This window comes from Microcaecilia unicolor, chromosome 2 (assembly GCF_901765095.1).
Source record: "Microcaecilia unicolor chromosome 2, aMicUni1.1, whole genome shotgun sequence".
Classification (NCBI taxonomy): domain Eukaryota; kingdom Metazoa; phylum Chordata; class Amphibia; order Gymnophiona; family Siphonopidae; genus Microcaecilia; species Microcaecilia unicolor.
The window spans coordinates 577,687,645-577,712,838 of NC_044032.1; the positions used below are offsets into that span (position 1 = coordinate 577,687,645).

At 39.0% G+C, this 25,194-nt stretch overlaps 1 protein-coding gene across 3 annotated transcripts in view; it reads right to left on the reverse strand.

Moving 5' to 3' along the window:
• Positions 1 to 25,194, reverse strand: part of TENM3 (teneurin transmembrane protein 3) — a 582,976-nt gene that overhangs the window by 162,250 nt on the left and 395,532 nt on the right. For all 3 annotated transcript variants that reach the window (XM_030191520.1, XM_030191518.1, XM_030191519.1), the window contains exon 12: positions 8,318 to 8,464. In XM_030191520.1, the coding sequence (XP_030047380.1) occupies positions 8,318 to 8,464 (147 nt within the window). The remainder of the gene's footprint in view (positions 1 to 8,317; positions 8,465 to 25,194) is intronic.

Below are 25,194 nucleotides of genomic sequence, written 5' to 3' on the forward strand. Positions count from 1 at the left end.
TTATTACACAATCCTGATTAGTAATACTGACTAGGTCATGAAGTAATACAGTTAGCAGCACATCTTCCTGATCACAAAGTTCTGACTAACCCGCCTTTGCTGAGGTAAGAACCCACTAGCTAATCCCCGACTATAGGAAATAAATCTCTGTAATCCTCACCGAGCCGACTCTAGGTGGTCTCTCAGATGAAGTGGACACAGGTTTTTCCTTTTAGACTCCAGCTGTTTTCCACAGCGAGTCCCCGTCTTAGGAAACAACACAGGCTCTCTGCAGCATGCAGGATTACAGTCTCTCTGGCCGGTAGAGCTGAACCAACAGGTACTTTCTTCAGATGGTCAGTTCACAAGGTTGTGGACCACTTCAGGTCTCGCTGGTGGTCTTTTCAGCTACCCTTCTTCCAGTAGAACCAGACAAATTCTCCCTTTCTTCTTTTCTTTCTTCTTCTGTCTGTCCTCCTTGTACTTCTCTTTCTGGTCTTCGCTCTTTGGCCCCTGATTCCCAGGTGACCAGACAGCAACCAATCAGGATCTTGTCCAGCTCCTTCCCTGAGCAAGAAAAAAACCTTTTTTTCTTCCAGTTGTTACATTGTGGTATGCATTCCTGTCTCTCATCAGACTCGCTGGCACCATGGCCTTACCCCCTGTAGCTCATCAGGGAGGTGCAAGGGTCAGGTAGCCCACTGCATATCCTTGAGTTTTTCTCAGGCCTGCCAGTTATTTACCACAAGCAGAGCTCTGGTACAAACAGAAAGTTGAATCTGCTTGGTCACTGAAGTGCCGGGTCTTAGTTCACAGACTCCATCTTGACATAGTTGTATACACAGGCTGAGATCAGCAGAGTGAGGCTCACAGGGAAATAGCCCTACAGGTCACAGACTACAGAGAGGAGATTTCTTGCAGCTACCTCCCAGAAATGAGTGGTAGCTTTCCAAAGCCTATTTCACTAATAATTGTTTATGGAGTTTTCCTCTACAAGTTTGCACAAACTCCTTTTAAACCCGGTTATATTAGATACCTTGATCACATCCTCTGGCAACAAATTTCACAGCTTCATTGTTCATTGAATGCATATTGCAAATAAAAAAAAAAAAAAAAAAAAGATATTCTGATGTGAGAAACATAAAAGTTTCAAAATCAAGACTTTGTAATTATGTTCAGAGAGTTTGACTAGATCCCTAGAAGTTCCTTCTTGGTTAGGCCTTACATTAGTTTAGCATGCACACTTTATCACAAAATGGAACATCCAATATCGTGTTTCAGTGAGCACATTGAGCAGGTTTCCACTTTATTTTGTTTTATTTTACTGTTTGAGTTCAAGTTTACCTTTCTCCTGATGCCAAACAGGAAAGAGAAGCTGCAGGCTTCTGACTAATTTCTATCAACTTCCTCGCTGAAACAAGTGGAGATCATCAGCTATACCTCAGCTTTGTCCAGGGGTGTTCCAGATGGTTTGGATGAGAGGAAGAACTCCAACCTCAAAAGTGAGTTTTTGCTTAGTCCCATTGGCCCAGCACTCCCACCATATCCATGTGAACTTGCAGCAGCTGAGCCGCATCACTTGATGGGAGTCAGCATTGCTGAGCGGTGCTGTGGGTATTAGTTGTGGAATCATCAACAGTGGTTTCTTCTCAAATGCCACTGCTCCCAGGGGTGATGGAAGGTGGCCAGGTGTTAAGGCTGAATTCAACTCTGCCTCCCCTTGTTAAACCTGCAGAGGTCACACTGGACGCAATATGGGCTGTGCTAGAACCTTTATACATGTAGCCTTTTCTCTCCATATACTTTCCCCATAATATAACTTCTTTTCTAACATGTTTTATTTTATTGTAAACTTCCTTGATGGCATGACCCAACAGCAGTATATCAAATAAAAATAGAACTTCAACAAGGTATAATCTAGAATTGTTCCTACAGTCAGAGAACTCAGCTAGATTTCAGAAGATGGAGGAAAATTATGCTTCTCAGGTTGTTAGAATGGAGGAAATGAGAACGAATTCAACAAGTGAAACAGCGTCAAGCTTCTTTTGATCAAGATAAGATGTTAGTTTATCGTAAGGTGAAGAATTCTTATAATTATAGTAGACAGGTGAACTTAAGAATTCTAAATTTTCCTTGTTTGCTTACATCTACACAGAGATTGTTGAAATACTCCATTTAAGTATCTGTATGAGTTTAACTGAGATTTTCAGGAGTTCTGTAGATGAGGTGATTTCCAGTACTACCTTATGCCTCTTTTGTCTTTCTTCAAGATAGAGATGCTTCACTGTGTTTTGTTCGTTAGATCTACAGACTGTACTTTTTCTTTTTTTTAGGAGGGAAGATATCTGTTTTTCCAGACACTTCTAAGACACAAAGCAGAAGAATGATATGTCTTCCTGAATGTCAGCACTTTTGGGTTCTAAATTTCAGTTGAGATAGCCTTGTAAATGTTTAATTTCTTTGGATAATAATTCTTATGTATTCTACGAGCTGCCTCAGTTACAATTTTTCCTTGAAGAAAAAGGGATTTCTAATGCTTAATTAGATATCTCTGTTGCATCTTGTGCTTGTTTCTGTAGCCGTTTAGATAGATAAAGCTGTCTTACATTTCCTGTATATTATTATTTTTTCATAAATCCAACTTTTTCTAGCGTTGTGCATTTGGTTTTTTACTAATGTGTGCTATTAGCTGTATTCCTGCTTTCTGTTTCATCCTCCCCCCCTCCCCCCCCCCCATTTGTATGTTACAGGATTACATCATTTCCTGTTCAAAGTATGCTTTGATGCATTTATTTTTTTAAGTGAAATTTAAAAAAATTTAAAAATTGCTAGTTTTCTTGCACCTTATAATTTGAACTAATCCAAAAGAAAAGTAATATTTCAATTTAAAGTATAGTCTAGACAAATTAGATAACATTTGAGTTATATTAAAGATCATAGTTAACAGAGGGTCCCCATTCTTTCAGCATAAGTTCAGCTACAAAATGGAAAGAGCTACTAATTTCTGCAATGACAGCCAGTTGATAGACTGCTATATAATTTTTGGCAGCAGTGTGATTCATCAGGAGTGCTCTGATAATCCAGTGGGCCTGCTTAATACTTCAGAAGGTTACTAATTTATTCACAATGCAAAATGAAAAATTCCAAGGCAACTGAATGACTTCACAGATGGATAAATGGCTGAGAGACATGAAAGGAAATGAATGGGAGTGGGAGTCAATAACTGACCTGTGAATGATCTGCATTTAGAAATAAAATAAATAGAATGTTACTACTCTAATTTATGCATGTTTTTAAAGTTATTATACTTACATATAAAGTAGCTTTTGTATTTCTTCTTAATTTATTGGGCACAGGTTCAAGTTTGGTATTGCAAATAATTTGTAGACAACTGGGCTCCTTGTTCAAAAGATTGCACACTATAATTTATTTCTTTAAAAATGCACAAATCAAACTACAAACAAAATAAAACTTATTTCCAATACTGTGAGAAAAGTCTGGTTGGTGGGATATTGCACACCTTTCTCAAGCATGCAACAACTTTGAAAAGTTTCACAAAAAGGTGAGTACAGGGCCAAAATAAACCTTATTTTGGCACTATCCAGTTTGTAGAAAACAAAAATACTTTTATTATTATCATTGATGTAAATTAAACCCTTTGAAAATTGCTTTATAAATTAAAACCTATTAAAATTGATATAAAAATATTTATTTTGAAAAATATGTTTATCATTTTTATGTTTGTTCCTGTCTGAATTGTGTATATATTTCTGTTTTCTTAAGATTATGCTGCCCATTTCTCACTTTTGGGAAAATTTTCCAAGTCACATAAATTTATTGGACAACTCAGATGTATTAAGGTTTTTTTGCATTTAGTATTATCTATGAGCAAGCCCATCTGTTTTAGTTGTGAAAAATAAAATATGGAGACAAACCTCTTGTCCCCAAATAATCCTAAATAATTTTTTTCTCAGCTAGGTGGCTCAGCGGTAGCAATGGAGGCAGCCCATTGGGCAGAGGGAGTCAGTCATTGCTCAATGGGGACACATGGGGTAAATTCAAGAAACAGCACCAAAAATTAGCTGTCAAAAATTTGGGCGTTACAGACCAGATTCTACATAAGACATCTAAAAATTCCACGCGGTAAATATTTCTGCCTAAGCATGTTCTATAAGTGTTGCCTAGATTTAGGTGTGGTATACAGAATATGCTTAGCTGATATCACAGCGCCTAAAAGTAGGCCCATCCATTTACACCACCGGAAATGTGGCATAATTCCCTGTGTGTAGATTTACGCACACTGGTCTATATTCTATAACTATGTGTATAAACTTTGACCATGTTCCTTTTGTACTGTGCACATTAGAATTTAGGCACAGTATGTTACTGAATATGCTTAGTGAGTTGTGCGCTTAAATTCTAATTATTGCCAATTAGTTCTCATTAATGTTTGTTAAGTGCTATTATCAATGCTGATGCACATCATTATGGAATATGCTTATATTTTGGAACAGAACGCTAGGCTCGCTATATAGAATCTGGGGGTAAGCGTCAATTCTATAATGGCAATTACACGCATAATTGCCATTAAAGAGTACTAACATATGTTGACACTCTTGTACCCAACTTTAGGCATAAGCACTTACACCAGCCAAATGGCTGGAGTAAATGAGCACACCTAAATGTTGCAGCTGCACATGGAAATGCTAGTATTCTATAACTTGTGTGCACAACTGCGAAACATTCCTAGACCCACCCATGAAGCCGCCTCCTTTGCAGTTAGGCACTGTTGAACTTAGGTGCAAAGTTTTGAGAATAGCACTTAACTGCAGTTGAAAATTAAAGCCAATTATGGTCCATTATTGGTACTTAGGGATAGATTCTTTATATGGCGCCTGAAAATCCTATGTGGAAATAAAGATGCCTAGGTGTATTCTCTAAAGTATGCGTAAATTTTATAGAGTAGGCTTAAATTTCCACGCGGTATATAAAATATGCTGAGTGCCTATCCACATGACCAAATTTAGTCATGGTCATTTACACCATTAGGTGCGAAGCGGGTGTATTCTATAACAACTCGCATAGGTTTTATAAATACTCATGCCCTATGTGACTTAGAATTTACACATACTACGTAACAGAATACGCTTAGCGAGTTGTACACATAAATCTTAATTAATACCAATTAGTGCTGATAATTGATTAACATCCAAATGATAGTGCTGATTAGCTATTTAACCAATAGAGGGGCCCTTTTACTAAGCTGCGTAAGTGTCTATGCGCACCCAACGCACACCAAAATGGAGATACCGCGTGGCTTTTGCAGGAATTTCATTTTTGGCGTGCGTCTGAAAAATATTTTTTATTTTCAGGCGCGCATAATGGACGCGTGACAAGTGGCATTTGGTGCGCGTAGGTAACTACCACCCGGTTACCGTGTGAGTCTTTACTACTAGCTCAATGGCTGGTGGTAAGGTCTCAGACCAAAATGAACATACGACAATTTTGATTTTGCCGCACGTCCATTTTCAGCAAAAAAAAAAAAAAAAAAAAAAAAGGCCTTTTTTTTACAGGCACGATAAAAAAATCGATCGGCGCAAGCCCAAAACCTGCGCTTACACTACCACAAGCCATTTTTCAGCGCGCCTTAGTAAAAGGACCCCTTATTTACACGCATTGTTATAGAATACACTTCAAATTCCATGTGGAAATTAAGGCGCAATATATAGAATTGGGAAGTTAATGCCTATTAGTACCTAATTCAATAATTATGTTAGGGGTGTAACAGGCACTATTCTATAACCTGTGTACACAATTTTGTACACTAAGCACCAAATTGCATGCTCAAATTTACAGAATCTAGGGGATAGTGTTCAGGCTTAGGAACCAGAGACTCTCAAAGGAGTCCTAGTACACTGCCCCCTCTCCTACTATCACCCCCCCCCCCCCCCCCCCCATCTGTCATATCCTCAACCTCTCCCTTCCCTCCACTGCAACTGTCCCGGACACCTTCAAGCATGCTGTAGTCACACCACTCCTCAAAAAACCATCACTTGACCCTACCTGTCCCTCCAACTACCGCCCCATTTCCCTCTTACCCTTCCTCTCCAAGATACTTGAATGTGCCGTTCACAGCCGCTGCCTTGATTTTCTCTCCTCTCATGCCATCCTCGATCCGCTTCAATCCGGCTTTCGCCCCCTACACTCGACAGAAACGGCACTATCTAAAGTCTGCAATGACCTGTTCCTCGCCAAATCCAAAGGTCAGTAATCCATCCTCATCCTCCTCGACCTATCCGCCGCTTTTGACACTGTCAATCACAACTTACTTCTTGACACACTGTCCTCTTTTGGGTTCCAGGGCTCTGTCCTCTCCTGGTTCTCCTCTTATCTCTCTCATTGTACCTTCAGAGTACACTCTCATGGTTCGTCCTCCACCCCTATCCCGCTCTTAGTTGGAGTTCCTCAGGGATCTGTCCTTGGACCCCTTCTTTTTTCAATCTACACCTCTTCCCTGGGCTCCCTGATCTCATCTCATGGTTTCCACTATCATCTTTATGCTGACGATACCCAGCTTTATCTCTCCACACCAGACATCACTGCAGAAACCCCAGACAAAGTATCGGCCTGCTTATCCGACATTGCTGCCTGGATGTCCAACCGCTACCTGAAACTGAACATGGCCAAGACCGAACTTATTGTCTTCCCACCCAAGCCCACTTCTCCTCTCCCTTCACTCTCTATCTCAGTTGATAACACCCTCATCCTCCCCGTCTCATCTGCCCGCAACCTCGGTGTCATGTTCGACTCCTCCCTCTCCTTCTCTGCGCATATCCAACAGATAGCCAAGACCTGTCGCTTCTTCCTCTATAACATTAGCAAAATTCGCCCCTTCCTCTCTGAGCACACCACCCAAACTCTCACCCACTCTCTCATTACCTCTCGCCTTGACTACTGCAACCTACTCCTCACTGGCCTCCCACTTAGCCATCTATCCCCCCTTCAGTCCGTTCAGAACTCTGCTGCACGTCTTATCTTCCGCCTGGACCGATATACTCATATCACCCCTCTCCTCAAGTCACTTTACTGGCTTCCGATGAGATACCGCATACAGTTCAAGCTTCTCCTATTAACCTACAAATGCACTCGATCTGCAGCCCCTCCTTACTTTTCTACCCTCATCTCCCCTTACGTTCCTACTCGTAACCTCCGCTCTCAAGACAAATCCCTCCTTTCAGTACCCTTCTCCACCACCGCCAACTCCAGGCTCCACCCTTTCTGCCTCGCCTCACCCCATGCTTGGAACAAACTCCCTGAGCCCATATGCCAGGCCCCCTCCCTGCCCATCTTCAAATCATTGCTCAAAGCCCACCTCTTCAATGTCGCCTTCGGCACCTAACCACTACACCTCTACTCAGGAAATCTAGACTGCCCCAACTTGATATTTCATCCTTTAGATTGTAAGCTCCTTTGAGCAGGGACCGTCCTTCTTTGTTAATTTGTACAGCGCTGCGTAACCCTAGTAGCGCTCTAGAAATGTTAAGTAGTAGTAGTAGCCCCTAGGTCAAAGATCGCTACTGCAATGACTGGACTGAGGGGGTCTTTTACAAAAGGGCGCTAGCTTTTTTACCATGCGCTAATGATTAGCGCATGCTAAACATTAGAGACGCCCATAGGAATATACGGGCGTCTCTAGCGTTTAGCGCACGCATATTTAATGCACGCACTAAAAACACTAGTGCGCCTTTGTGAAAGGACCCTCAAGTGAGCTGGGAAAGTAGGATATTTTTAAAAAAAGGGAAAATCCATCCCTACATAGTTACTGTACATATAAAAGCTCATGGAGCTGTAACTCATTGAAGGCTGGTTTCAATGGCAATGAAAGCCCATGGAGCAACAGGAAACTGCTGGACCCCCCCCCCCAAAAAAAAAGGGGGGGGGCTTATTTTTCTGGTTCCATTTGCCAGGCTCTGGGAGATGTGTCTTGATTACAACATGGAAGCCTTGTCTTTCAGAAAATTGCCTCATTCATCTGGCTCTAACTACATAGCACAGAGCGGTTGGACTGTGCATTTAGCATGGGCTTTTTGCATTTAGATAATACTATCCATGCAGCTGGCCTAATATTATACATCTCATGGATCATCATATGAGCAAGACTTTTGAAAAAAGATCCCAGTAATATACTCTATAAATGAGAGTGTCAAATATACATTCAACTTTCAGTAACACAATTCAAATCCTCCTTAAATCTCCAACAAGGATCGCTATTGTGGAGCATGTCTGATACCAATTTGTTAGCCAGTACTGTAGGAATTTTGAGAACAGTACACTTTACCTCCTTCATTGTCCTTGCTATCAGCGCAGAGATTCTCCATGGCTACATCACATCCTGCTCCTCTCCACCCTGGCTGGCAAACACAATGCCAGGCATTTTGATCCAATGTGCACCTTCCATTGCTATTACACAGACCAGGGCATCCGTCTGCCGAAACAAAGCAAACAACAAGTGATTCAAGCACTGCAGGTTTTTTCTTCAAATATAAAATAAACAAATAAAAGACACTTACTGGGAACAGGCCTTTGTATAAGCACAAGTACTGTAATTGCACATGAATACAGAACTGTCATGATAACCTAGAACACTTAATTTTAACAGCATCTTTGATAGGCCTGATACTTGAGCACCACTGAGCTGTGTAAACTAAAATACTTGAACAGTATCTGGAGACCAGGCAAAATTATGTTTATATTTCCTTTAGAAGAACTAGGAAGCTGGAATGCACCATGTAAAATCTTTAATATATTAGTACAGCAACTTCTGTGCCCTTAAAAACACAGTTATGGTATGCCACACCACGTCAATCACTGGTGGGTATGTTAATTGAAATTCTCTATAGAGAAATCTAGGTGTAAGTGCATAGATGCAAAACAAAAGAAAATGTTTAATTTTATCTGGTCTCAAGAGTTACAGTATATTCATGGGTAATTACAGTTTTTTAAATAACCACACAAAGTATAGGCCAGTTTCAGTGACTATACTTCATGCCAAAAGTACATTCCTTTTCACAGAATAAGCAAAGCCCAGGAGATAGTGAAGCAGCTTAGCATCTATTCTAACAAACATTAGGATTCAGGCTGCATACGGATGGGACAGGACCGACAGGATTTCCAACTAAATGTAATAGCTGTGCATATTTGATTACTAAGGACGGACAAAATGAAATACCATAAGGACCACAATAAAACATTGATAGACTGAACAAAAACACGGTAGTGACGTGCTTCAAGACAGATAGCGGAGAGTGATTTCTCGTGACAATCTCCCTACAGCTTTTGTGCGGTTACCTTTGATTCCTATCTTGTCTGCTTTTATGAGCAAAAAGGGAAAATTCGGGAAACAATTAAAATAATTTAATATATCGAAAGTGTTAATGGTGCAATTGTCTTCAGTCTAACAGTACATTTAGAAAAACAGTTTGTTACTTCTTCCTGATGAAACCTGGCATGCAAGCACCATGTGGTCTATATTACGATGGCACATTTTATAAATATGCACTTTATGCTCCTATGCTCTTAATCATGAATGCAGACACCAACAATAAACACACACAGAAATGTTACTTAGGTAATCCTTCTGTGTATTGATGGATAAAAATCAAATGTTTAATGACCATTGTCTTTTTGGTGATTTTATACAGTATAAACCAGAAAAAAATAGTTATGGGGAGAGTAACAAGGAAGGGTATACTAACATGTTATTTGATGCATAAGTAATAAATCTTGCAAGTAAGCCTTGCTAACTTCAGTGCTGCCATACGTCTATTACACTTGTCTTGTTTCTGGAGAAAATTGTTTGCAGGTTGTTGTACTTCTGTCAGGATTGTTGAAATTTGGCTGAAATGTTGGAGCCAGGCCAAACTAATTACAATTAGATTTAAAAATATGATGCAGATTGAAGCCATCTAAGTCCTCCCATTTCCAATCCTGTAGCAATGTCATGGAGCCCAGGTGATCTGTGGCTTTCCCCTCACTTCTCTGCAATTACATATCTTCTGTACTTATCCCAAGCCTTCTTCACATTTGGATTTTAGATTTAAATATTTTCTTTTCCAAACACAGCTCAAAACGAGTTATAATCTTGATTTCTTTTAAAGGGTTGCCACTGTCTCCTCCTCTGGGAGGCCATTTTATACATTCATCAACTGTTTGAGTCACGCCCACAGTTTCTCTCATATACACAGAATATGCATATGATCTATTTATTAAGATACATATGCAGTCTTTTTACACACACATAACTAAAGTCACATACACAGCTGGCAACATTCTAACAGACACAGCTATAGATTCTGGTAACGAGAACCTCTCTCCAGTCTCACACTTAAATGCTTACCTACTTGCTACTTTATTTAGATTTTGCTCACACCTTTACTTGTCTCTCAATCATACACATGCCTAGTAACTCTCACACATACTTCACTGCCCATCCCCCTTTTGTCTCCTTGCTACCTTAACATCTATCTTATCACTTTTCCATCTTACCTCCTCCATTCTGTCTCCTGGTCATATTACCCTTTTCTTTTCTGCTTCTGTATCTATTGCTCTATACCTTTTTCTTTGTCCACATCATAGACTGCGAAATGAGGTGAACCATTGGGGCCATGGTCAAACTAATGCTTTGTTCAACACAGTATCAACAACTAGAAAGCTTAGGGGCAAGGATGGAAATTTGTTTGGCATCTCCCATCAAAAAAGTGTTTCCCTGACTCTGCACTATACTTATGTACTTTTTTTTTTTTACCTTTACCTCCCGAAGACTGTATTCCATGTGGGACATGGAAGGTAGTCAGGATACCTAACATATGCTTGCAGATGGAAGATGTGGGATATTTGAAGGTGCATGTTCCATAGACAGTGTCTGTGCTATCAATACATCTTAAGCTTCCAGCGAGTTCCCTTGGATAAAAGAGGCAGGAGCCAGACTCAAGACTACATCCAGTATATACACTGCTTTACTGAGTGTGAACTGCATCTATTTCAGGCAAAGCACCAAGATTAACAGAGGGGGAATTTGAGTCACCATGGTAACCTGGTACTCAACATGTCAGTAGCTCTGACCTGTAAAATCTACAAACTGCATATCTGTCAATGCTTTTTAATAGTTCTTATATTGGTCCAGTAAGAGGTATTACAGTCTGCAAAGTATCCAAGCTTTCATACCAAACTTTTCATTTTCTTGTACTTTGGAATAGCAATTTATATTGCCAATTGTCAAATGAACCATTCCAACAGACTATGGCTATTTCTACGTAACTTCTAGAAGGAGATAATCTCCTATAAGGAATGACGAAAGCACTCTTTGTCAGTGCAGGCAGAGACAACTTAGGAAGCAGTTACATCACCTGTATTTTGAAATACCATGCACAGATGGCTGAATGTAACTCAGGATTTATTTTGTATTTTTTTTTTTGTTTAGCTATAAGAGATTATTGCCAGACTTACAAACAGTTTGAATACTCACTGCAGTGCAACAGGCATGATATTTACTCTATCAGAGCCTGAATGTTCTTAAATTTGTGCAAATCCTAATGAAAGGATGCATAAATTTCAAAGAGGATTTGTTTTATGAAAGGGCAAAGGAACCTTTCACTACAGACCCATTTTGGCCATGTCAATAGAATCAAAATAGCACTGTAATGGTAGGGTTGCAAGTGAGATAAGCCAAGAAACTTTTTTTTTTCTGCTCCAAAACAATTTCTTGTTTTAAGCTACACAAACAGATTACATTTTCTATGATTGCACAGAAGCAACATGTCCAGTTACAATACAGCTAGGCATTCTACCAGCATGTTAATGGTTCTGGTAAAACAGATGATAAACCTGGCAAGGGATGTGTAAGCAATACAAAAAGAAAATGTATGCGATGTTGCAATGCACATAAACCATGCTGGTAGAGAGAACATATATTAATCAATTCTATTAGTTTTGAAACAAAGTAATTTAGAAATCACCAGCTCACTCAGTGCATCCAAAATAGGTCTGTTTACTAAATTATTATTTCTTTTTTCACTGACTCACTTTTATTTGTTACCTATTTCTTTCAGAAGTTAACACTGAAAGATAAACACAGCTTTCAAGTTGGGCTTTATTTTACTTTTAGGGTATCTCCCCCCAAGTAATGTTGTATAAAATGCACAAAAAGCTCTTTTAGCAGTGTGGTCTTAAACAAAACATAAAAATATGATTTCACATAAACTTCCAAACATTTAAAGAAAGGAACGCAAAGCAGTTTCTTCACAACAATGTGCACCAACTCACTCACTCACTCTCTCATTTGCCATAGATTTAGTAAAACATTAAGATATGACTGTTTCTTATTCTGTGACAAGTGTGCCAACTTTTGCCTTTCACAAAGCGTTTTATTTTTATCAACGAATTGCCAACATATTAAAAAAGTGTCAATGTGCAGAGCTTAGTTTTAGTAACAGCAAAACCCATTGCATTTATTTACCAAAAATTCCTAACATTATGAACTGTGAAGTACTTGGCAATCACTCTACTTGCAGCTATATATTTAGATGAAATTTCATTAATAGGGTGCCTATATAACATTAAATAAATAAATAAAGGCACCTATTTTATGCTAAAGGCAGAGTAGAAACAATTTTGAAATGGGACCATCACATATGAAGTAATCCATCTGCATGAATATACATATGCCACAATGAGTAATTATAGATATCATTGGTCCAACACAGTTGCAGACCAAACTTTAATTTCTAATATACATTTTATCAAAATATCTTACGAATAATCCTCAAACTGACAGCATGGCAATTTTTAGCCATTTGATCAGTTTGATGGTTATTCATGAGATATTTGATTTCTGAGAATACATATGAAAGAAATTAAAATTTGTACTGTAACTGGATGATGATATCTAAAATTACCCACTGTAGCATATGTATATTCATGCAGATGGACTAATTCACATTTGATGGTCCTATTTTAACATTTAATTTATTTTAATTTTTGGAATAGTTTTTTATATGTCTGATGATATGGAAATTCTTCCCTTGCTGACTGGATTTTTGTTGACACTGTTTTATAAAGGCAACACAGGTGTCTATGTGCCTTTAAAAAAAAGCTCCCAGAACTATTCTTAATAGTGCACAGGTGTACATCTGCTCCAAAGGGGCTGTAAATCTGTATGTATACTCTACTTTACAAAATAAACACACATATTGCAATTCCATCCTGACTTCACTTACGTAAGATCTTGGCATCGCATGTACTTGGATAGTTGCATTTGGCTGTGCAATTTTATAATGGTCATTTCCACGAGTACAAAATGGTTTATAAAATTATCTTTTAGGGGGATAATGATCAAGGCATGGTACAAAGTGGGCTTTTACTGGACATTGATTTACCAAGGGCAGGTTGATGACTCCCATGAAAAATGAAAACTACTACTTGTGAGCCACCTCACAAGCAGAATTATTCCATCATCTCAAAAGCATTAGACACTTTTGCAGCCATCCCCTCCAAATCAAGCCCCCAACCAGAGATCCCCTCTCCAAGTATTGGACACCACGCCCAAAAGTCTTGAACCCTACTGTTTTTGAAGGCCTCCACCTCACACTTACCTTTCAAAATCCATGGTCCCCATGCTACAGCAATCCCCAGTCAACTCCTACCCTCACCAGTGCTGGTTTCAAAATGGAACCACTGACTCCTAGCAGTAGTCTCATAGGAGAAAATATTTTTTCACTCAATGAATAGTTAAGTTCTGGAACGAATTGCCAAGGGATGTGGTTACAGCAGTTAGCATATCTGGGTTTAAAAAAGGGTTTGGACAAGTTCCTCTAGGAAAAGTCTACAGTCTGCTATTGAGACAGATATGGGGAAAACCACCGCTTGCTCTGAGATCAGTAGCATGGAATCTTGTTACCATTATCGGCTTCTGCCAGGTACTTGTGACCTGGATTGGCCACTGTTGGAAGTAGGATACTGGGCTAGATAGATGATTGGTCTAATCCAATATGGCTATTCTTATGTTCTTATGAGCACAATGTAAATAGGAACAAACATATTTGAAATGTCTATATGTGAATGCCAGAAACCAAAGAAATAAAATTGGAGAGTTAGAATATATTGTACTAAATGAAAAAAGTAGATATAATAGGCATCTCTGAGACCTGGTGGAAGGAGGATAACCAGTGGAACACTGTCATACCAGGATACAAATTATATCGCAGTGATAAGGTTGATCGAATTGGTGGAGAGGTAGCATTGTATATTAAGGAGGGCCTTGAATTGAATAGACTAAAAATTCTACAGGACACAAAACACATTTTAGAATCCCTATGGATTGAAATTCCATGTGTAATGGGGAAAAGAAAAGTGATAGGAGTGTACTACCGTCCACCTGGCCAGGATGAAGAGACATATGTAAAAATGTTATCAGAAATTAGGGAGGCTAACAAATAGGGGAACACGATAATAATGGGTGATTTCAATTACCCCAATATTGACTGGATAAATGTAACATCTGTGCATAACAGAGAGGTGAAATTCCTTGATGGAATCAAAGACTGCTTTATGGAGCAGGTGGTTCAGGAGCCAACAAGAAAAGGAACAATTCTAGACCCAGTCCTTAGTGGAGCAAATGATCTGGTGCAAGAGGTAATCATAACATGATCAGATTTGATATAAGCTCTGGAGTAAGTACACACAGGAAATCCAATGCGATAGCTTTTAACTTTCAAAAAGGAGACTATGATAAAATGAGAAGAACAGTGAAAAAAAAAAAAAAAACTTAGATGAGCAGCTGTAAAGGTCAAAAATTTACATCTGGCATGGATGCTGTTCAAAAATATCATCCAGGAAGACCAGACCAGACATATTCCATGTATAAAAAAGGAGGAAGGAAGGGCAAACAACAGCCAGCATGGTTAAAAAGTGAGGTGAAGGAAGTTATTAGAGCTAAAAGAAAATCCTTCAGAACATGGAAGAAGGATCCAACAGAAAATAATAGGAAACAGCATATAGAATGGTAAGTCAAATGCAAAGCGCTGATAAGGAAGGCAAAGAGAGATTTTGAAAAGAAGACTACATTGGAGGCAAAAAACATTTTTTAGGTATATTAAAAGCAAAAAGCTGACAAAAGAATCGGTTGGACTGCTAGATGACTGAGGGGTAGAAGGGGCACTCAGGTAAGACAAGGCCATACCTGAGAGATTAAGTGAATTCTTTGTTTTGGTCTTCACCAAGGAAGATGTGGGAGAGATACTGGCACCAGAAATGGTATTCAGTACCGATGAGTCAGAAAAACTGAATCAAATCTCTGTAAACCTGGAAAATGTAATGGGACAATTTGAAAAATTAAGAGTAGCAAATTGCCAGGACTGGATGGCATATATCCCAGAGGATTGAAAGAATTGAAAAATGAACTAACTATTGTTAGTAACATGTAATTTATTTTTAAAATCTAGAATGGTGCCGGAAGACTGGAGGTTGGTCAATGTAATGCCGATTCCAGAGGTGATCTGGGAAATTACAGACTGGTAAGCCTGATGTCGGTGCCAGGCAAAATGGTAGAGATTATTATACAGAACAAAATTACAGAGCATATTCAAAAGCATGGATTCATGAGACAAAGCCAACATGGATTTAGCGAAGGGAAATTTTGCCTCAACAATCTACTACAATCCGTTGAAGGGGTGAACAAACATGTAGATAAAGGTGAGCCGGTCAATATTGTGTATCTGGATTTTCAAAAGGCATTTGACAAAATACCTCATAAAAGACTCCAGAGGAAATTGGAAAGTCATAGGATAGGAGGTAGTGTTCTATTGTGGATTAAAAACTGGTTAAAGGATAGAAAACAGAGAATAGGGTTAAATAGTATTTTCAATGGAGAAGGGTAGATAGTGGGGTTCTGCAGGGGTCTGTGTTGGGACCGCTGCTTTTTAACATATTTATAAATGAGCTAGACATGGGAGTAACTATTGAGGTAATTATATTTACTGATGACACAAATTTAATCAAAGTTGTTAAATCGCAAGAGGATTGTGAAAAACTGCAAGACGACCTTACGAGATTGGGAGACTGGGCATCCAAATGGCAGATGATGTTTAATGTGAGCAAGTGCAAAGTGTTGCATGTGGGAAAGAGGAACCCGAACTACAGCTACGTGATGCAAGGTTACACGTTAGGAGTCACCGACCAGGAAAAGCATCTAGGAGTCATCATTGATGGTACTTTGAAACCTCTGCTCAGTGTGCTGCGGCAGCAAAGAAAGCAAATAAAATGTTAGGAATTATTAGGAAAGGAATGGAAAATAAAAACGAGGACGTTATAATGACTTTGTATCACTCCATGGTGCGACTGCAACTTGAATACTATGTGTAATTCTGGTTACCACATCTCAAAAAAGATATAGTGGAATTAGAAAAGGTACAGAGAAGTGCGACAAAAATGATAAAGGGGATGAGACAACTTCCCTATGAGGAAAGGCTGATTGGCTAGGGCTCTTCAGCTTCAAGAAAAGACAGCTGAGAGGAGATATGATAGAGGTCTATAATATATCGAGTGGAGTGGACCGGGTAGACATGAAGTGATTGTTTACTCTTTCCAAAAATATTAGGACTAGGGGGCACAAAATGAAGCTACACAGTAGTAAATTGAAAACAAATCAGGGAAAATATTTCTTCACTCAACATGTAATTATATTCTGGAATTCATTGCCAGAGAATACGGTAAAAGCAGTTATCTTAGAGGGGTTTAAAAAAGGTTTGGATAGCTTCCTAAAAGAAAAGTCCATGAGCTATTATTAAAATTGATTTGGAAAAATCCACTGCTTATTTCTAGGATATACAAAAAGAAAAAGAAATGGCTGAGCTCCACCTCAATGTTGTTGTAGCATACACAAATTGAAAAAGGAGAGCTAATTGACACAACAGAGATGTATTAGAAATATAAATATATATATATAGATATAAGGAGCGTCTCATACAGTCACATAGACACTAATATGTGTCTGGCTTTTGTTGAGCCCATGTATTCGTGACAAAAATGTAATCATAGACTGCCCCCAACCACCTGTGGTGCACAAGATTTGCTTACTGTGAAATTCCTTATCTACGATTCTAAATATATGTGCTTTAATGTCTCATTGTGATCATCACACTTTTTTTAGTATAAATTTTTTTCTCTCCGGTGCACTCACGGGGTTTTGAGTCTTTTCCTTAAAAAGAACTTATTATGCTGTTGTAGTCAAACAAAGCAATATAGAAAGGATAAGTATATGTTTAACTTATCTCAATTTTCTTTGGAAGCTGCGGGTTACTGTATTGCTTTCAATCCAACGATTGTTGTGCCCCTCGCGCTTCACTTGTAGAAACGTGATCAGATCTCCGAGATCAATGCCCACCCGACAGGAGCCTGTTTCGCTGTTGTTTGCTTTGTCAGTATAGGCAGATACTGCCTATACTGAGCACTGTTAAAATACATGCCTATCGCCCTTGACAAAGCAAACAACAGCGAAACAGGCTCCTGTCGGGTGGGCATTGATCTCGGAGATCTGATCAAGTTTCTACAAGTGAAGCGCGAGGGGCACAACAATCGTTGGATTGAAAGCAATACAGTAACCCGCAGCTTCCAAAGAAAATTGAGATAAGTTAAACATATACTTATCCTTTCTATATTGCTTTGTTTGACTACAACAGCATAATAAGTTCTTTTTAAGGAAAAGACTCAAAACCCCGTGAGTGCACCGGAGAGAAAAAAATTTATACTAAAAAAAGTGTGATGATCACAATGAGACATTAAAGCACATATATTTAGAATCGTAGATAAGGAATTTCACAGTAAGCAAATCTTGTGCACCACAGGTGGTTGGGGGCAGTCTATGATTACATTTTTGTCACGAATACATGGGCTCAACAAAAGCCAGACACATATTAGTGTCTATGTGACTGTATGAGACGCTCCTTATATCTATATATATATATATATTTATATTTCTAATACATCTCTGTTGTGTCAATTAGCTCTCCTTTTTCAATTTGTGTATTTCTAGGATAAGCAGCATAAAATGTATTGTATTGTTCTGGGATCTTGCCAGGTACTTATGACCTGGATTGGCCCCTATTGAAAACAGGATACTGGGCTTGATGGACCTTCGGTCTGTCCCAGTATGGCACACTTAGGTACTTATGTATATAAGGGGTCACGTTTTTCTACATTTGGTCTTATATAGAAACATGTCTACTAGCAGTAATACCGTGAGACTAGCACTGGAGGTTGCCAGCACCATTTTGAACTTGGCACCAGTGAAGGCAGGAGAAACTATGGATTGCTCTTGCCTGGCCCACTAATGACTAGGGATTTTCTAAGGTAGGCCCATGGGCCCTTCGGGATGGTGTGTGTGTGTGTGTGTATGTGTGTGTGAGGGGGCTCTTCTGGAGAATTTAACACTTGGAGGAGGGTGGTAGAGCAGGGGTGTATCTGTTCCCTTCTCCACTACTGCCAACTCCAGACTTCGCGCCTTCTGTCTCGCTGCACCCTATGCCTGGAAAAACTTCCTGAGCCCCTACGTCTTGCCCCATCCTTGGTCACCTTTAAATCTAGACTGAAAACCCACCTCTTTAACATTGCTTTTGACTCATAACCACTTGTAACCACTCGTCTCCACCTACCCTCCTCCTCTCTTCCTTCCCGTTCACATTAATTGATTTGATTACTTTATTTATTTTTTGTCTATTAGATTGTAAGCTCTTTGAGCAGGGACTGTCTTTCTTCTATGTTTGTGCAGCGCTGCGTACGCCTTGTAGCGCTATAGAAATGCTAAATAGTAGTAGTAGTAGAGCAGCTATTTCAAATGCAGCCTAGCAACATCAACCTGGTGACCCAGTGTTTCCAGGACAGAAAAATAAACTGCAGCTTTTTGCTGGGATTACGTTTTCTACTATGATCTGGCTTGTGGTATGCACCACAAGCGGCGTAATAGTATTTATATAGTAATGAGCTGCTTTAAATGCATTCCCTTATGTTATCACTGTGTACCCCATGGTGACCTAAAAACAAGTGTGTTAGGGCACCGAAACCAGCGTTATAGCCCTTTAACACGAGTTAAGGGGCAAATAATGTGGGTTAGTGCCCTAATAGAACTCGATAACTACCCTCCCCCTTAGAGTTACTTATATTGCTCAATTCATCCAGTAAAAGGAAAGTACAATGAAAGAGGTCAGTGCTAAAAAACAAAACAACAGAATCCTGGATTACATTTATTTTAACTTAATTCAGCATAAATATGGTATACTTAATATGACATTTCCTATTGCTATATAACACACATTGCAGGTGTATATATATGAACTGAAGTCATCTTTTCAATGGAAATAAACTTTGTAACTTGTGGACTGTATATCAAGCAAGTTACTTTAAGCCAGTCTATTGCTGTACTGGCTGTATTCAACAGTTTCTGTATTAATAAATAGGTTAACAAAGAACAGGAATACAGTACCTTTAACTATCTTATCCAAATAGTGAGCTAGAGAAATTAAAAGAAAAAAAAGAACAGACAAGACATTTCAGAAGTGTCACATAGGACAAAAATTTCTTCCAGAATTTACATGCAAAAAGAACTTCCGATGACATGGGAAACTAAACATCACATGACTATATCGGCATACTTCAAGGTACTGAAACATACTTGTCTTTTCAACAAATTTGATCATGACTTCTTGAAACAATTGTCAGGCAAAGGACAAATTAGAGAATGTAGACAATATAATTTCTCCTTTACACTGAGGGCAGTAGTTATTAAAAAACGTTAATGGAATAATACACGATTTTTGTCCTTTAACTCCTTAAATGACAAAATTCTGCATTATTTTACCATAATACACGTTAGTGTAAGTCACTGTGGGCTGTACAATAATGAGATGCAACAAAGGCAAATGAATGCAAAACACTTCATTATTATGAATAACACAGGTTGCACTGAACTCTGCAAGCTGCATTATGCATGGCAAAAATAAGCCAGTTCAAATATGGTATTATTTTTCCTGCCCAGGTGCTTGGGCTACCAGAATGTGGTCTGATGGTCTAAGGTGCCAATTTAAAGAGGTCAGAGCTGTGTAAAATGAACACTGCTCCTCCTAAGAACCCGCTCCCCATGCCCAACTCTATTTGTGGTGGTTTACGGGTCCATTGAAGCAGTAATCACCAGCTGCTCTGGCCTCCGCTGGCAGCAGTATCAAAATGGTACTGGCGACCTTTAGCGATAGTCTGGCTGTACTACTACTGCTATGGGTCAAGCAGTCACTTAAGGGCTAAAGGCAAGGGTCTTTTAGGGAGGAGTTGCACTGTCATTTTGTGCAGCTCTAACTCCTTTAAGAAAGGCACCCCTGGAGCATCAAGTCATGCATTAGCGACCCCATGCTCCCAGGGAGCTAAATAAAGCCGCTTGCAAGGTTAATTGCAAGTTGTATTACTCATTTATCATGGAATCACTACCATAGGAGTACTGAGTCAGTGCACGTGACTACTGCACTAAAACAAAGCTATAGTAAAATGTCACATTTTACTGCAAATTAGTAACTTCTCCCCTGAATGGGTAAAGTCCTTTTATGAATAAGATTCAATATCTCTAATAACTGGGTTGTATTATCTCTCACACGGTCTGCTTTTATAATATATATAATAGAAGTTTTAAAACACAATTATCCTATTATGAGGTAAATATATAATATATATAATAGAAGTTTTAAAACACAATTATCCTATTATGAGGTAAATATAAGTACTAATGAATTTTAAACAATTAAATATGCCACATTTTAGTCTTGTATTTTGAGGCAAAAGCCTCACACAATATATAGCTTCATTCCTTCACAAGCACTCTATGTAAATTCCAATCTTGTGTAACTGGTCTTCTAGAAAGGATTGCTTCTTCTCTATGCCCACTCAATCTAGTCATTCCTCTATGGTGGTGGGGGCAACCTCAGTCCTTGAGGGCCACAACCTACTTAGGTTTTCAGGATTTCCCTAATGAATATACATGAGATCTATTGCATGCACTGCCTTCATTGTATGCAAATAGATATCAAGCATATTCATTGGGGAAATCCTGAAAACCTGATGGGGTTGCGGCCCTTGAGGACTGAGGTTGTCAATCCTGCTCTATGAAGAAACTATCAATTATGCAAAATAGTAAGCTAAATTACGTGTGACAATTTTGTGATATGAGGTAAAGTGTTTGAGGAACGTCCACAAACACATTATATTCATTTTATGAAAGCCGGAATCAATTGAATCAAACTACAGTTGTAGATGTAAAGAACCAATACAAGGCAGGCTGTATAAAAATATCTACGTGGCAGAAGAATATTTAACAAAATAATGTGCAAAAGACAGGTTATTTGAAGCATGCTGATGGACTATAAAGTCAAATAAAATGCATGGCATAATGCCAAATCTCTTATTTAGTAATAAATATTCATGACATTGTTATAAGAACATTTGGATAACCTAGTAAAATCCTAAATATCAAAATTCCTATACTGTGAATCCAGATGTCCAATTTGAAAACCAGCAATCAAAACTGGAGCACAAATGTACTGTCTTTATATTTTATTACTGTAATGGGATGACATATAAAATCTTGATTAAAAAAAAAAGAGTTGTTTTTTTTTGCACCAAGATCACACAAAAACAAATTTCAATTAATGATTAATCACACAATTAAAGATATTTTGTTTCTTTATTTATGTCCCATTGCAGCTTCATGTGACTCTTGACAAGTCACTTAACCCTCCATTGCTCAAGGTACAAAATAAGTACCTGTATATAATATGTAAACTGCTTTGATTGTAATCACAGAAAGGTGCAATATCAAATCCCATCCCCCTTCCTTTCCCTAAAGGACTAATAATCTCCCTCCCTCCCCCCTCCCCCAATCCACCATCTCTCCCTTTCTCTTCTTCCCCCAGGCCCATTATCTCCTTTATTTTATGGGGTCCATTATCTCTCTCTCTTTCCTTCCTTCCTCACTCCCTCCACCCTCCATAAGCAGCGACACAAACTTGGTGGTGAGAAGCATCAAGCTCTTCTCATGGCTCCTGATGCTCACTGCCTTGGCCAAAGCTTCCATCGCTGGCCTCTCCAATTCTGCTGATGGGTCGGGTAGCTCACTCCCTTCCCCCACCCATGGTTCTGCATCTGTCCCCCTCTCAATGGTTAAAGGTGGTCTTCTGATGGTCCTCATCAAGCCTCTTCAACCATTACTTTCTGTTTCTGCACAGACAGGATGGGTAAGAGGAAAAGCTTTGGACCAAGCTGAAGACAGCATATGTGCAATGTTGCCTTTCATCCTCATTGAGGAAAAAAGCATATTTCCTCAAATGAAGTAGTGAAATGTTGGTGTGAGAGCTAGAAAGGGCCCAGCTGCAAACACTGCTCCAGAAAGTAACCTACATATTCTACAGGATGATGATACTCATTTAAGATGATGGAACCACCAACCAGGCACTCTGATAATAAAGGTAAGGAAAAAAGGATTCTAGGAGGTCTCACTGGGGTAGAGGAAGACTGCTTGAAGTTCCAGCAATATTAAGGTGATCTTCAATAAGTGTGGGGATGTTTGGATTTCAGATAGATGGGAATAAGATTCTTCTTGAGAGCCCTGGCAATATAAATCCTGATTCTCTGAGAGTTACTGGGTTACTCTGGAGTTTGCAAAATATATAGAAAAAATTGAATCTGGAAAGCCAAAGGGCAACGAACTATATTTTTGTTGCAAACAAGTCATTTTGATTTATTTTTAAGACGTCCTGAAAACAAAAATGGGCCATGGTAGACAGAGTTGAATTCTAAACTGCAAAGAGATTCCTCAAGACAGACTGATTAAACCTATTGTCACCCCAAGACTCCTTCATCAAACAGTTAAGAGATGCGAGTGTCTGAACTGAAGACCACAGTGCAGTCTTGTAGATCTTTTAATAAATACTTTTTTGGATTAGTCACACCTTTTCAAGAGTAGCTCAAGGTGAGTTTCATTCTTCTGTGGAGGCTGATTTGAAGGTTGTTCACAGATGCTGCCATGGCTCTGGCAATGTGAGCTTTGCTATGCTCATCCAGAATCAAGTCTGCTTGGGAATAAGCAAACGAGATACAATCTGCTAGCCAACTAGACAAGATATGTTCCTAACAGAAAGAGAAGGCTCTTTTTCAAACCAATGTATACAAGGCATGTTCACAATTGTGACCATGTGACCTGGGAAAATGTTGAAAGGATGACTGATTGTCTAAGGAAGAAATCTGACCCCATCTTAGGTCAATGCAGAATCATCCCATTATTGGATAGTTTTGTGTAGAACAGATCAGTCAGTAGAGCCTGGAGATCACTGATTCTGTGTGCCAATATGATAACCACTGAAGCCAAGACCATTAAAGTCAAGTTCTTCAGCTCATATGAGTCTAATGGCTCAATGGGTCAAGAAACTAAAAGAAGCATAACATTTGTGTCCTGTGCCCTACTTCTTTCTTCAACTAAAAAGGAAAGTTCTTCATTCTTTTCTTTATATAATCAGCAAAGGATAGGCCTTTCTGGAGGAGACTTTCTCCTTTTGCACTGAAGAGAAGGGTCAGAAGAGAGGCCAGCAGAATCATCCTATCAAAAGAGAATTCTACCTGTAGGCATGACCTCAAAATCTCATAGACTCAAAACAATACTGACCTGGAGAAGTATAACCTTGCACATAGTTGGATTTCCCATGCCAATGGAGAACTAGACCTCAATGCTGACTGGCAATCTGAAGGAGCTTCCTCATGCTGTGCACTCAAGGGTAGAAAATACAGAGGCTTGCACTATATCTGAGGACCTTCAATATTCTGCCATTGGTCCAGTGCCTCCAGATAATATGCTTCTGAATCAGTGTTGATAAAAAAAAAGCTAGTATGAGTACTGAGGCAGTATCTGTTTGAAAGCTTCCATGATCCTGCAGTCATTCTCCTCAAATAAATTTGCTGAGAACAAGTATGACAGGAATGCAAGAAGAGAGGTGATGTACTCCTGAGTCACTTGAGGTTTATCAGTGGCTGGACCTCTAATCTCTAGACTCTTGTACAAACCCAGATTTTACAGGGAATATACAATCCTCTCTGCATGGGTATCTAGAAAGGAATGATGCCTATTCCTCCATGTTCCCAGCACTGTTCTTCAATGACAGTTGCTGCTGCTTCTTTAAATTACATTTTATATCCCTCAGTGCCACTGCTGAGGTACCAAGTTCCTTTGATGTCAATGACCAAGACTTTGGTGGTAGTTGGTTCTAGTGGCTTTTTCAATTCTCAACTTCAAAGAGCAATGTTTTCTTAATGTCAGAGCATCCTTATCCTACAGTGCACTTGTGCCTGACTTAGAAGCACCAAAAAGCTTTTTCTTACGGTTCTGACAGTCAAAGAGATCTCTATGTGTCATCTTTTGGCAAGCAGAACATATTGGGATCTAATAATGTGGCCAAGATAAAACAGAACCTTGTCATGTATATTCTTACAGATATTAACTTGTGGCATCTCTGACACACCTTAAAGTATGGTGCCTTTCTTCAGGGTTATTAGCATAAACATTATACAACTTTCTTGAGCACACCAATCTAGGAAAATTCTTAAACATTAGAGAGTTTCATAGTACCACTCTGAGCTCCATCAGAGGAGGTTATGTATGAAGATCTGCCATCCTGCTTTTTGTCAGAAAAACTGGTGGAACCATGGGACAGCTTTTGTTTTAAAATACAGTGGCCAAAAACAGAGTAGTGGCCTAGTGATTTATGAGCAACGGGTTGAGAACTAGGGAGCCAAGATTCAAATCCCCATTGCCACTGACATTCTTGTGACCTTGGGAAAATCACTATCTCCCACTGCTTCAAGTACCCACTTTTATTGTTAAGTTCCCTGAAGCAGGTCTATATTGTATTTGGATATTGTATTTGGATACTTATCAGCTCTGTATAGTTCTGCAATAGCAGTACAATAAAAAATAAGTAGTACTATTAGTAAGGTAACATTAGAAAAATAAAGAAAAGGTTGGAGATTAGTTAGTATCTGCAGTAATGCGGCAGGTAGGCAAAACTGAGCAGACTAGAGGCAACCTTCAGTTTTTATCTGTCATTATTTCCTGCTACTACTGAAAAGGTGTGAGAAAAA